We start from the raw sequence: 15193 nt of genomic DNA, 5'->3' as shown, positions 1-15193 counted from the left end.
TGATAGTAACTTATTTTACTATAACGAATACTCGTTGTAATTTTTTATCTATGTAAAATAAAAATGAATAATAATAAACATTTTATTCTCCTGGTAGTTTGCTCAAGGAAACAAAAAAGGATGATTTAGGCCTCTTTCACAATAATCTTTTTCTATATTAAATGTTATTTTTAAATGTTAATATAATGCATTTTAATTTTAATATAATGAAAAGAAGAAACTATCTAAGAAAGATGCAAGAATGCTAGGTGGAAAATTTTAAAAAAGAAAAATAGGTGCGGAAAACATCCTTGGGCAATGTCTATCTAAAAAAAACTAAAAATTAGTTAAAATTGGACCGAACTAATAATTTAATTGAATCGAATGTAATTTGAGTAAAATGGTTCAATTAATTTATTTTGTCGGTTTTTGATTTTAAAATTTTTTAACCAAATCGATCAAAAAATCAAATTAATATTATAAATATATTAAATTTTTATAAAAATATATATTTTCTTATTACTAAGTTGATGATGTGCAATGGTTGATTATCATGTGTTAGATAGTCTTATTTTGTAGATATTAATTTTATTATTTTCGTTATATTGAATCTTGAATGTTAAAATTTAAAAGTTAAAACTTTTGAATGTTAATTTGATAATTTATGTATGAGGACATAATTATGTAAATGAAATGACAATTGGTTTTTTTATATATATTTAGATTATTTTGTGTATTCTATGATTATGAATGAAATTAATATATTTTAGTGTTGTAATTTACAAGAGATAAAAGTGATAAAACTTTAGTTCTTGCAATCCAAAATTAAATTTATCGAATCAATTTGATGTTCAATGGGTTTGATCTTCTTTTAAATTTGAATAATTTTTTTAAAATATTTAATCTATTTAAATTTTAATTATGACAAATCGAACCAATCAATTAATCACCCCTAAGAAAAACTAATGGCCCATTTAATTAAACTGCACTGGCTACACAGATGTAACTGCAATTGAGTAGGCCGTTTGAAGAAAAGGTTGTGAGTTGCGACAGAGTTGTGAGGTTGGTTTAACGGCAAATCCAAGGCACTGAGCGTAGCTGACCAGATGGTGGAGCAATAAAAGAGCTGTGCGCAATAATGTTGTCTTTTTGTTTTAATTAAAGATGTCAGGTATCTGTTAATTTAAAATATTCAAACTTAAACTCTATAAAAAATAAATTATTCAAACCTCATTAATTACTTGAATATTTTTTAAAATTATTATTATAATCATAATTTTAATACATTCTCATTATTTTATAATTACCTTAATCAGTTTAAAATTTTAATTATATAAAAAAATTATTAAAATACTATTTATAAGTATCAAATTACCCGAATCTGAATCCGTATTCATATACAATAATATTTCTCTTACATATTTCATATAATTTACTAATAATTAAATTAATTAAAACACACAAATAATAAAATTTAAATTTTAATAATCAAAAATAAATATCTTAAACATAATTAATAAATTTATTTGTTATAATTTTTGTAATGTTAATGCAAAATAAAAAGTAAATATATTCGTATTTAAAGTGTATATATACTAAAAATATTTTAATATATATAATAGTAATTATATTTTTTATAAATGAACCTAATGTATATAAAGGATGCATATTAAAAGACATTACACGTCAATTAATAATCATAATTTTATTAATTAATTTAATTAACTATATGAGTTTATCCTTAATTATAAAAAATTAAAAAAATAACTAAATTTCTAAACTATTTTAATCTCACAACTTTTCTATATATTTATATGTTATAAGTTTATATAAACAAAAGTATATATATTGTAATTAATAATTTTATAAATTATAATTTTTGTAATGTTAACGTAAAGTAAAAAGTGAATATATTTATATTTAAAGTATATATATATAATAGTAATTCTATTCCTTATAAATGAACTTAATTTATATAAAATATATTTATTAAAAGACATTACAAGTTAATTAATAATTATAGTTTCATGAATTAATTTAATTAACTATACGAATTTGTTCTTAATTACATAAAATTAAAAAAATAACTACGTTTCATAACTATTTTAATCTCACAACTTCTCTTTAGGTTTATATATTATAAGTTTATATAAATAAAGTTATATATATTATAATTAATAATTTTATAAGTTATAATTTTGTAATGTTAACACAAAATAAAAAGTAAATATGTTTATATTTAAAGTATATATATACTAAAAATATTTTAGTATATATATAATAGTAATTATATTTTTTATAAATTAAGACAATATATAAACTATATTTATTAAAAGACATTATAAGTTAATAATAATAGTTTGATGAATTAATTTAATTAACTATATGCATTTGTCCCTAATTTCATGAAATTAAAAAAAAAATAGTTAAGTTCCAAAACTATTCAAATCTCAAAAGCACTATTTGAGTATATATGTTATAAGTTTATATAAATAATGGTATATATATTATAATTAATAATTTTATAAGTCATAATTTTTATAATGTTAAAAAAAATAAAAAGTAAATATATTTATGTTAAAAGTATATAATAGTAATTATATTTTTTATAATATAATATGATATTCATATTATTTAAACATGATTAACAATCTAATAATTTTTTAATTTAAATATATTAATGTCATTATTTTAATAATCAGAGTAACTATACTTTTCATATATTTGTTAGTTGTTAACAAAAAGAATTGCTTATAAAGTTGATAAAAATTATATATTTTGAATATAATTATTAAAATAATAATTATATATTTGTAAATAATAATCGGGTTCAAGTAACGGGTACCCAAAGGGTGATAATGAAACCTGATTCGAGTAGTGAAATCATTATTTAAACCCTTCCCAAACCCGATTATAGGATATCCTAATCCTATATAACCGGGTTCGATATCTGTGACTACTCTGTAAAAGGATACCCATTACCATTCATAGTTTTAATTGGTAAATATTGCAACGTATTTAAGAAATATTTTAATACTTTAGAATTATACTTAGTATCTGTTTTTGGTCTCAATTTTTTCAACTTATTTATATCTTTAAAACAAAAGTTGAGTTAATTATTTTTAAAAAAAATATATTTTTAAAGCATAAAATTAAAAAAAAGAAAAAACTCCAAAAGTAGTTTTTTTTAAAAAAAAATACACTAGTTTTTCAAGAGAATTTTTTTTTGTTTCAAAAATATCTTCATCTATTAAAAATATTTTTAAAATTATTTGTAGAATTCTTTTTTTATGATTTATTGTTAATTATAAACTTTACGTTATATTTTTATATTTCTAAATTTTTTTTAAATAGATAAAAAATAAAGTTAACTTTTTAATTGTGAAAAATAAATTCTTAATTAATAGAAAGTTAGTAATTTTAACCAAAATTAAAACTTATATCAATTGTTTTGCGAAATAACTTATCTATAAAAAAGAACTTATAAAAATAAATTTATCAAATAATTTTAATTTAATTTTCAAAATTATTTTTATTAATAAAAACTTTATAATAATATTTAAATTAAAAAAATCAAACCAAACAAGCTTTTAATCTCCCCTTTCTCATTTTAACTGCTATAAGGTCAAGCTACTATCACTATAAAAAGAAAGACTAAACGCTCAGTTTTCTTCGGCTTGGAGTTTTCTCATTTTTATCATTCATTATATCAAATCTTTAGGCTTTAAAGCGTACGGTCTACCTAATACAAAAGTGAAATATAAAGTCCCTGTAATTTTTCTTAGTAATTAGTGTTGCCAAAAGTACACAGTTAATAAACTTTGATGGAATTAGAGTTTATTAGGTCGTAGAGAAGATTTAAGGCGAAGCGGCTAGGATACAAAGATGCTTCTATCCGCGACGTAAAATTTATATTTTGCGTCGTTAATGCTTGCGCCACTAATTGCTAAATTTCTTGCAGTGATATAGCGTTTAGTTATGAACCAGGGACCAAGCTCGTTGGCAGCAGGGGATGATCCCCACAAGCTTTAACAAACCGCCGGCGGCTGCGGCGATCCGGCAAGTGGGGAACCTATCCAGCTCCTTTAGGCCGCAATCACTTGAGAGCGTAGGCAGACGGAAAGCAAAAACGTTTCCAGTTAAAGAGTGATAATAACAGAAACAAATACAAGTAACCATCAAAATTAACTTGGTAAGAGAATGTCCAATCAAAGAGTTTTTGGATTGAATGCTTGATGATCAAACATCATTCTTGTTAAGCGGGCAAGAGGGTCCCTTTTGAGCTTGAGATACCCCCATTTATGGTTTCAATTCTCATCCTTATGTGGCTGCCATCAAACATTGACAGACTCTACCATGACTTTAATGAGTGAATTGCCCTGTCCCAACGCCCATCCATGATAACTGCCATGCACCCAAAGGTAAGCTTAAAACCACAAATAAAAACATAACATTACTAGTTTATTTATTTATTCTCTGATCTAGATATTTATGGATCATTCAACTGTTGCACCATCTACAGGTCTACGGCACGTCACAGACAAAGAAAGACCACCACAATCAACTTAAATCAAATACTAAATTAGGGAAAAAGGCCATAAAGCTCCAAGCCACAAACGTCGACCTACTTCTACCTGCTTTCCTCTACCAATTTCTCTCTCTTTTTCCTATATCTGCTTTGTTATATAGCAAGATATATCTCTTTTCTTCAGGGATAACCATGGCAAGAGCCGTGCTCGTGGATGACAGGTTCTGTTTTGAAGAGGAAACCCACCTAACAGTCCACAAAACCTCTGTGTTTTTTCCAGGAGATGGCTTTGTTGTATACAACCCTAAAGGAGAATTGATCTTCAGGTTCGATTCTTACTATGGCCCTGATTCACAAGCCAAAGATGAGCTAGTTCTCATGGACGCAACCGGCGAGTGCCTCCTCACCCTTATTCGAAAGGTCAGTTTGTCTGTATGTCTGTTGGAAACTGCTTCAATGACATGAAATATTAGGTATCCCTTCAATCATGCAACTGTGTTAATAAAGTAAAAAACTGTTGCTTGCCATGTCAAAACCAATAACTTCACAATCACAAAGCATTTCTCAATTTGTAGGTTCATGTAGAGAAAACAGGAATAATTCATAGCTTCACAATTAGTTTTCCATGTCAAACCTAGACGAGTTTGATTCTTTTCCGATCAATAAAGAGTTCGGTACATATAATACTTTTTTAGGACAAAATTATTGGTAGAAATTTTTTAACCCTGGTATGTTCCTGTTTTGTTATATCATCTGATGTGTTAAAAAAAAAAAGAATTAGCAGGAAAATGTCAAAATTATTTAATCTTATAAGATTATGGTTCAAGTTTCATACATATTTCTTGCAGAAAATTGAGTATGCTATATTGAACTACTTTATCCAAAAAAGAAAAAAATGGAATGCCCTCTATGCTTTGTTAAAACTATAAAGGCAGAATTATCAAAAAAAGTTTCATACGTATAGGAATTTTATATACTATGTTTTTGTCTTCTTTAAATGTTTTAAAAAGATTAGAGGTAGAATTATTAATTCCAATTGCCCCTCATTTTTCTTCTACTAAAAATTAAGCATTGACTTTTGTTAAACCAGTTTGAAGAAAATTTGAAGAGTAAGGAAAGCTTAGTGCCCGTTTAAAGAGTTAATGTTTGGTAAATCAGAAGCCAAGTCTCCATCAAAGGTGGGAAGGCTTATTAGGCGAGAAAATGGAAAACGAAAACCCAATTTTTTGCGTTCGTCGATCATCCATCATCGGACAGTCGAGCGTGGTGGTGGGAGTGTACGGTGATCCAGGCGAGGAGTACCAGATAGAGGGTTCTTTTCCCCAGCGTTGCTGTACAATCAACAGCACTTGTTTGGAAAGATCATCGAGGAACCGATGGCTGAGATCAAAAGAAAAGTGGACCCTAAAACTGATTTATTGTGGGCAAAGATGTGTTTCTGCTTTGCCTTCGGCCACGGTTTGACAGTGCATTTGCAATGGGATTGGTGCTAATTCTTGATCAAGTGTTTGATGACACTGATGATGATGATGATGAAAAGATGGATCTGGTTGCAGAGGATTCTTCCCCTTGACTAAAGTTTTTTTTAATAGTTTTTAATTTTAGTGAATTCATTTTCTCATTGACTGTTTTTGTTTTTTTATGTTTTGTTTTATGCCACTTGTTTTTCTTTTTTTATTTGAAGATTGACGCCTTTACATTGTTTTTGTTTTATGCCACTTTTGAGTGTACATAGAAGAAGGAAATTGAATGCGTTTTAGTGATTTGTCCCGGTTGGTACAATCACCATATTTTGTTTCCTGCACTGTTCTGTTTCGAGGCGAAGGGACGTTTTATTTTTATGTACACTCAATTAGATATTGCATGTGACATTTTTGTTAGCAAAATTCTCATATCCACCTCTCTAAAAATCTGGATAATATCTATATTTATTATTTTATTTTAAATAATTAATCAAATTTATCATCCATTTTTAAACTGCTAAATTTTTTTCACCGTTAATATAATATTTTACAAAATATTTGATCAAGAATTATAAGAATAAAGGCTTAGACTCTCACTCAAATGGGGCTGGCCCCTACCCAGCTACGAAACAAGGAACATAACAGCAAGCAATAAAGTTAGTGAAGAAGTTTCCAAAAGGGATGGAAGGAAGGCAACAAATCAAGGGGTAAAAGAAAAGTGAAAAGAAGGGAAAAAAGAGACAGAAGCATGAATAAAAATAGAAAGAGAGACGCGAGGATGCAGACATAGGACTAGACTCATCTGTCATTAAATTATAACTGACCATCCATCAAATTTTACATTGCTTTAAACAAAAGTTGAATTGCATTGACCTTTCTCGTATAGTAACATGGGCTCGTTAAAACAAAAGTAAAGTAGGGGAGTAGGGGGCGGGGGGGGAATTTACCCAAGTCATGAGGACTTTGATAGCTCTGATTTGGCAAGAGAATCTTCCATTCCCTAACATTAAGGTAGTTGATTTGACGCTGATGTGAGTGAACACTGCTTTCCTTCGGTACAACAATCTTTGGCTTCCCATGATTTTGCGTAAAGAAAGCAATTTTGTTCAGTATACACAGAGGGAACAAAGCAAAAACTTATAGAAATCCATTTCGGTTTCAAAATTTATTACAACGATACGGACCCAACTTTGGGGTTTCTAGTCCCTACTCGCAGATGAATTTTAATTCTTGTCCGTCCTTCCCATTTCCCACCTAATGTGTTCTCCCCTGTTTTCGGTATCAAGTACTAACTAATAAGGAAAAGAGAAAGGGGAAAAAGAATGTACTGCATTTTAACTGTTAGGTACTCCACGGTGGAGGAAAGAATAAAAAAAAAGAAAACTTTATTTTAAATGTCAGAACAAATTTCTCTTGTACTAATAAAAGTTTAACCTAAGACCATAGGATTGCCAACTTTTCCCTTTTTTTATCCATCAAATAATTAACTTTAGAGCATGTTTAACTCGACTTCAACGTGTTTTTTTTTTTTTTTTGCTCAGTGACTTGAACGTGTTTTTGAAGTACAAATTTTTAGAAATTTTTTTTGTTAAATTAAATTAGTTCAAATAATTGAAAGTTATTTTGGGAGAAATTTAAATAAATTTTTATTTTTATTATATTTAATTAAATTTATATATTTTTATTTTAAATCAAATAGATCTTTATGATTAATATCATAATAGTTGATTAACTTACATTAATCAAAATACTATTTATCATTTTTATGTTCATGTAAAATTATTATCAAGTGTAAAAGTATCACGCGTTCATGTTATTTGTTTATTATGTTTTATTTAATAGCTTAAGAATTTTTTAAAATATTTATATTTTATTTTATATATTTATAAATTTCATTAAACGTCTTTATCAATCTTTTAGTACTATAATAATAACAATAATATTTTTTTTCCAGAATCTCCAATTAAAATTGCAGCTTTTAGCTTCTAAAAGCTCATTTTCAACTTTTTACATAAACAAAACCTGTTTTTTTGTTTTTGTCAAAAACCCCATCTGGCCCAGCTTAATTGTATATTGGAAGAGAGAGTACACAAACAAACAATTTATTTCTAATTATTTTGGTGATAGCTCTTACTGGAGAAAGGGTAAGGTAAAATGTTATGCAATAGAATCGACAACTTCCCATACTAGAACCAAAAAGTAAGATTTACATCAATTGTGATTACAGTAACCAGCAGAAGTGAGCGTGCCGGGTTTATTTGTTCATTTAAAGAGGAAAGATGGATTGTCCCAAAAGTACAGAGAAGGGTCAAGTGTCTCTCACTAATTTGCACTGCACAGCCATTTTCAATATAGTGGACTGTGGACATAACTGCATTTGAGTGGGGACTGGGGATAACCCATGCATTGTCAGGGACATGATAAAAGCTGTGTTAGGCTATTCTCACAAATAAATGGACAATTTACGACACTTTTTCATCACCACTGAGGTTCTGCTTTAGTGAATGCACTCAACCACTCGCTTTCATTGGTGGCCAAGCTTAGAAATGTGATTAACCGTCTCAGAAAATGTTAAACCATCCAAGAAAATATTAAGTCCAATAGTCTGAACGGTAGACATTGATTGGATGTTTGCTTCTAGATGAAGCAGGAGGGGAGGAATTCTTCATCTTAGCACTCATCAGAAGTTAAGCTTGAGTTGCAATGTTCAGAGTAGCTTTTTTTTTTTGAAAGCGTACGTTCAGAGTAGCTTAACTCCAATTAATAGACAATCTATGACATGAAAATAATGTTCCTACTATCTTTTATTTACCAATCAATATTCACTCTGTTCCCCTTGTGCAGCCAGTGATTTAATGGGAATTAATGCAACTGAAAACAACAGAGTGGTTTTGTTCCACTTTTAAATCCTAACTCTGTTCAGAGCATATTTTCTGCTTATTGGATAGTTGTAACTTTTTTTATGGCAAATGGAAAAAACAAGTACATATTAAAGGGTTAATTTTTCACATCATTGAAATGCAAAAAGCGATGCAGTAAAAGGTAGAAAAGGAAGAGATAAAGAGCAACAAGTTTCAGAATAAAAAAGCAAGATCATCTATTTATATATTCCTATATGCATCATTATCGTGATACTATTAGTCTTTCAGCAGGGGATTGGGGATCAAAAGAAGAGGATAGGATGTCAATTTGTGAAGTGCCCATGCTGGGGAAAATTGATGTGCCAATTGCTCAGGCAGGGGGCATGGCCAGGGAGATTTTAGTGGTGACTTCTTTACTATTATAAAACCCAAACACTTTGTCTTTTTGATACCCAACCCCAGCTCGCCCTTTCTCCCTTTTTCCCCATCAAAAAATGACCCAAAAACCGACTGTAAACAATGGTAAACTCTCTTTAAAATTATTGGAGAAAAAACAAAGGCATGAGAAGAGAAAGCAACCCTTTCTCTCTCTCCTGCTGTACTACTCCCCAGCCAAAAGAAAGAGAAAAAAAAAAGAAAAGAAAAAGAAAAAAGAAAAGCCAAGTCCCCCATCTCTCTCTCACTCTCTCTCTCTCTCTCTTCTCTTCCATTGCAAACTGGGAATTGGAAAAAGAAGAAAGAGCAAAAGACATCATAAAGAAATTGACTAATCCATCAAACCCATGTAAACAGTACTGTCTTACTACCATTTTTTCCTTTCTTCTCGGTAAAGCACAAATATCTGCCCCTTCCTCTCTGTCTCTTTATTTTACCACACAAGACTTTCTTTGTTTCCTTTTCCATTGAAGAAGAAAGATGCCAAGGCCAGGCCCTAGACCTTACGAGTGTGTAAGAAGAGCTTGGCATAGCGAAAGACACCAACCCATCCGAGGTTCCATCATTCAGCAGATTTTAAGGTTCTGGGTCTTCTTTATTACCATCAATTTTGTTGTACATTTTTAGCAGCATCCTTTTTCTGGGGTCTAATACCTTGCCCGCCACATGTTTGATTCTAGGCTCGCTATTGACACTCATAGCACAGCTACTAAAAAAAACAAGGAATGGCAAGATAAAATACTTACTGTCATCTTCAAAGCTGAGGAGATTATGTATTCCAAAGCCAATTCTGAGGTTCTGTTCTGCGTTCAATTTTGTGGATCTTTTATTATTGTATTTACTTTTTGGGACTCATTTTATTATTATTGTCTTTTAGTCGGAATATATGAACCCGGAAACCTTATGGGACCGTGTTAATGATGCCATCAACACGATTATCCGTAGAGATGAGAGCACTGAAACAGGAGAGCTTTTGCCACCTTGTGTTGAAGGTACTGTTGATTTCCTTTTTATGTTTTTTTTTTGGGTTTTTTGGATCCAAATTTATTATTTTGTTACTGGTTTTTCTCATTTTGGATGTACATTAGCTTAAACTTTATGAAGTTTTCAATTTGAAAGTAGTTCCAAGAACAATTTGGACTAAAAGATTATAGTACATATATGTTGTTTTAGCGGCCCTAAATCTGGGGTGCCATCCAGTGAGAGCTTCGAGGAGCCAACGGCACTGTATTCCTAGGACTTACCTAACACCAAGAGCACAAGAACCTATTTCTGCAGCTCCTAGGGTTTTGGATAAAGGTGGTGAGGAAAGGTGTCCTCAGTTATCGCCAGTTCACTCTGGCAGTCAATTCACAAGAATAGCCACCAATGTGAATTCGAACATTTCGGTTTCACAAACTAACCGTCATAGTTATCCTTTCCTGTCTGACAATTGTCCACCTGGCCATGACCAATTGACGAGGATGGAAACTAACACCCGGCCGAACTTGGGTCAAGTTTATCCCCTGTATTATGGAATTCACTATCAAAATGTAGAGTCTCAGACAGGTTCTCCAGTTCAGGAAAATATAGCATCTGATAATATAATTGTTGGGAGACCTATTGGTACATCGGTTGCACAGCCAGTTGAAATGGGTTCCTTGCAGAATCTCTTTTCATCTTCTGATGTTGATGTTGGTGGTAAAAGAATTGGACAGCAAGATATCAGGCACACCAATGAGAAGTCATTTGGGACAGAATGTGATTTGTCCTTGCGGTTAGGTCTATTTTCTGACCCTTGTATGCATGTAGAAAAGAATTCAATCGGTGAAACTGAAGATGTTGGTCCAAGCAGCTCTCAAGAAGGGGGCAAAGTTAATGAGGCTTTTCAACAAAAGAGTAAAGAGTTCTGTTTTTTTCCGGAAAGGAATGTGAATGATCATTATGAATCATTTTCAAGAAAGTGGATTATAGACATTGAAGGTCGCAATTTGGGGGCAACAATGAGAAAACGTAAGGCAACATTTGGAGGCAATTCGGAGGATGAACAATTTTGCTGGCAACCAGGGCCCTCATCTAATAATTGAAAAAATGGGCCAGGTTTGTAGACAATAGTTTTTTTGTTGTAGTTTGTCCTTCAAAATTAAAGATCTCTGGATCGTTTTAGTGAATCCCTTTTGCAATCTTTATTTTCTAAGTAGATCTGATTGTAAAATTTAAATGCTGACCAAGAGTTGCATTGTTGGGATGCAGCGTAGAGTGAATTGTAAATAAAATCTGAGCATGATTGATATCTAATAGGTGGATGATTTAATTCTCATTACTCATCTAATTACTTATAATCTTTTAATAAATAAATTTAGATCAGTTGAGGGCCATAGAAGGAATATTTAACTTCTCACCATCAAACTGAGTGATATATAGAATTCTGCTTGTACAAATAGCTAGAGCAAAGAGAAAGAGGAAAAAGATTATGTACTGTGGACAAATTAATCAGAACTATTTCAAACTATAGAGTGGAGTAAAATATAGACCTGAGCTTACACAGAGTGAACTGAATTAAGGTTGATTATGAAGGATACATCCAACATCCAGAATTCATTTTCCATATTGGCCTAGAAGAATGGGCAAGGATTGGTTTGTGCATGTTTGTAGCACAGTAATACATTTCTTGTTGATATGACTGTTTCTTGAGTTAGCCGCATGAGGGTACTTTTTAGTTCTCGGCATTAGGTTTGGTTGAGCCCAATTTCTAGTGCAGTTTGCTGCCTGTCACTGCCGGCTGAGGAATTACCCATTAATTTTTGTCACTTCCGCGGTGTAGATAAGTCTCTGTTAAATCACTTGTTTTGGAGATCAGGATTGCAAGAGGCATCTGAGTGTTCTTAGAAAAGGAGTTAGTTTGTGGGAAGGGGACTAGATTACTACAGGTGGAGGGGATATGGGACAGGATGGGAGCAAGGGTCTCATGCATATCTTTGTGGTGTGATAGTCTTCAGTAATTAGATGCACTCGGGCATAAGGAGGTCCGTGGGAATAATCCTGGTTAGCATCTACCTTATTAGGTTTTCAGGTGGTACAGACGCACGATAAAAGGACTCTTCGGTTGTGGACTTGTGTTTGGTGTTTTATAGAATGAGCCTTTATGTATTAGCTGTATGATTGATGAGTTGGGTTTATGCTGACCTATTTCAAGAACCTATTTATTACGAAGTGGATTGCGACAAGAATGGCTTTGTTATTTTCGTTCGGATGGGGGAGTGAGGCAGATGGGTGCCAGTGGTATTCAGTTAGGCCTCAAAGGTGAATGCTTGCTTTGAGGATTACCTCACTTTGTGTTCTGATTTCTGGAATAAAGCAAATGTTTTACTGAGGTTGAGCGCCCTTCATGCATGATTGTAAAACCCATTGAATCTGAAGTTGTAATTGGTGGCCAGATAAGGTATGTTCTCTTTTTCCATTTTCAGCCCATTCTGGACCTTTTAAGCTTAAAGTTTTTGGAGATACCTCTCAAACCTGGGCAGAGTCTAACTCCTCCCATGCGGTGTGTAGTTGGGTAACTCCACCAAGCTTTAAATTTGTGGTTGGTAACCCATCCTATTCCCTAGGGTGAATAAGACAATGGCTGACGGATTTACCTCCCATTGTTGAGGATATTCAGATTTCTTTTCTTTCTCATCTCAGTGCACTTTTTGCTTTACCCTTTATTATTATACTGTCACCACCAGCACAGTAAACATCAGCTGAATGAGTTGAGTTTCCTGCCAGAGGTCTTCCGCTTTTTAGTTTGGGCAGCGATTCCCCAGCCGCAATGTAACTAACTTGTGGGTTCCAGCGATAACTTATAAAAAGATCACATGTTGGAAAGAAAATGTCTGCCCCTTAGATCAAGAATCGTATTTCTGTCCTTTCGTAGCCAATTCCCAACTGGACTCTCCAATGTTTTAAACACAAGGCAAAGATTTGGATACCTACCACTTGCATTAAAATCCCAAAGCTGTTGAAAGCAATGTTGAGAAGAAAGCGTGACAAGCCTTTTTATTAATTTAATTTGCACTTGCTGAAATTTAATCTGATGGAAGGTCGAATTGAGTATTAATGCCATAGTAATATATCAACTCATGTCTCTTTTTTTCTTTTTTATTGATTCCCAAAATGATGAAATAAAATTCTACTCAGCCAAAGCAATGGAAGTATGATCAATGAAGGAAATCTGCCATGACAGACGGGTGATATTTAAATCTGGTAACTCAACAGGGAGATAACTATGGTGGAGAGAAGTAGAGACAAGGCGCCGACCGTCAGAGAAGATGCTGAATTCCATTCTCCGATGTTGATAGTAACCTTCTGGCCAAGCTCACAGTGGGTGTTGATGGTGCAGATGAAGTAGCGGGTTCTGTTGGAATCCAAAGTGAAATTTGCAGGGCTGGTCTGCTGTATGGTGCCAATAGGATTTGTCTTTGTGCAGTTGTCATAATCAGCCTCGGATACTTCAGCCACATCGTGTGTATCACTCCAGTTGAATACTGAATAACAATCAAAATTATTATCTTCATCAATAAGTAGAAAGTTTATAAATATAAGTTATTGAATTTGGGTTGGGCCTATTTTGTTTATCTGCATATATAGAAGAAAACTTTGGGTACATGACTTAGATATATGAGGTATAGGTTTAGGCGAGGATTGAATGCACGTTAGTAACATGCAGTTCGGAAAGCATATACCCCACTAATGAACTCGACTACCTCGGCTATCAAAGCTATTGAATTTGAATCAGAAGAAGGTTTGAGGAATAATTTACCTATTGTGTCATTGATCTCAAAGTTCTTCGACCTAGCCCAAGTTGAGTAAGCAATAGGGCCACCAGGAGGGATAGTCCAGCGCAGCTCATCTCCCACTGTGTAAGTGTCTGCAGCTGTAGTCTTAAACAAAGCCATCACCACGACAATCAAGCTAGTAACCAACCCCAAGCGATTAGCCATTTTATAACGTGTTCTCAGGTCGTCACCGGTGCAGTTCTCTATCTCTTTTCCTCACAAGAAAATATCTCTGCCTAGGAATGCAGTGTTGGGGTACTTTTATAGTACACAAAGTCACCCTTACGTAGTTACATTTGAAAAAAAAAACGTGCCCAAGATATTCTTTTTGTTTCAACATTGGCGTCTCCCATCTAGAACCTGCAAGTCTTGACAAAGGGTGCTAGGGAGACGGTGGTTTTTTTTCTTCTTGATAACTATTTCTACTTCTGGAAGCAGAGACTACGTAGTTTTCCTGGAAATTAAGCATATTTTTCGCTGCTTGAATTATTAGTTTTTGACAGTATATGGGATACAGAAATCCCAGGAAAGCTATCACGGTCTTTTTCAACACAAAATACTTGTAAATTTTTTGACCTTTGAGAAGAGATTTTTGTTTTATTTTGTATTTTCCATAATGGTTGAGTGTGAAACTAGGAAAATAAATGTAGCACAACATCATGATTTCTGCGCACTCAGTTGAATGAATGAATTTAGAGTGTGAATCCAAGGAAATTATGATCAAAGTCCATTTTTAAGGTTTCAACAGAGTCGGGGAAGACATAGCAAGCAAATTAATATGTCCTTCAACTAGCAAATCTATTGTTATGCGAAACTGTCCCTTTAGTAGTTTATGTAATACTAGATTGTTAGGATCGTGATCATTATATCAGATCGTACAATCGAACAGTACGATTGCAATGTTCTGTCAATTAATTAATACTAGCGAAAATTAGTATGAGTTCAATCAAAATGAATTATTAATATTTTATAGACAATAGTATAATTTTTCCTTTATGAAAAAAGGGGGCTTTTTCCTTTTCAGTTGGGCTTTTTTAAGGATAGATGAACTGCTCAGACCAATTTGGGTTCAAACTAAAATGAGCCCAAATACGTACTCCTAACCAATACTATAACTGGTAGACTGGAGGC

The 15193-nt window shown here is 32.3% G+C and overlaps 1 protein-coding gene and 2 pseudogenes across 4 annotated transcripts; 2 read left to right on the top strand and 1 right to left on the bottom strand.

Moving 5' to 3' along the window:
- The first annotated feature begins 4268 nt into the window (after window positions 1-4268).
- Window positions 4269-6393, top strand: LOC18588790 (protein LURP-one-related 5-like; annotated as a pseudogene). Its single transcript, XR_016028176.1, has 3 exons — window positions 4269-4400; window positions 4502-4927; window positions 5666-6393. The product of XR_016028176.1 is annotated as a protein LURP-one-related 5-like (transcript).
- A 2823-nt stretch (window positions 6394-9216) lies between these two features.
- LOC18588789 (uncharacterized) lies at window positions 9217-13837 on the top strand. Of its 2 annotated transcripts, none has more exons than XM_007013431.3 (5): window positions 9217-9847; window positions 9947-10061; window positions 10144-10258; window positions 10440-11345; window positions 13425-13837. In XM_007013431.3, the coding sequence occupies exons 1-4, from the start codon at window positions 9747-9749 to the stop codon at window positions 11330-11332; spliced, it is 1224 nt and encodes a 407-aa protein (XP_007013493.3). In that variant the 5' UTR covers window positions 9217-9746; the 3' UTR covers window positions 11333-11345; window positions 13425-13837. The 2 variants fall into 2 exon arrangements, 1 of the variants encoding a protein (XP_007013493.3); XR_016028317.1 differs by having other exon boundaries at window positions 9219-9847; window positions 10440-12687.
- Window positions 13353-14300, bottom strand: LOC18588788 (umecyanin-like; annotated as a pseudogene). Its single transcript, XR_016028318.1, has 2 exons — window positions 14047-14300; window positions 13353-13771 (listed from the first exon to the last, which is right to left on the bottom strand). The product of XR_016028318.1 is annotated as an umecyanin-like (transcript).
- Between the last annotated feature and the right edge of the window lie 893 nt (window positions 14301-15193).

The sequence above is a fragment of the Theobroma cacao genome, chromosome 9 (assembly GCF_053813885.1).
Source record: "Theobroma cacao isolate CCN51 chromosome 9, ASM5381388v1, whole genome shotgun sequence".
NCBI lineage: Eukaryota > Viridiplantae > Streptophyta > Magnoliopsida > Malvales > Malvaceae > Theobroma > Theobroma cacao.
The sequence above is the reverse complement of the archived record's forward strand: the minus strand, read 5'-3'. Positions and strand labels throughout refer to the sequence as shown.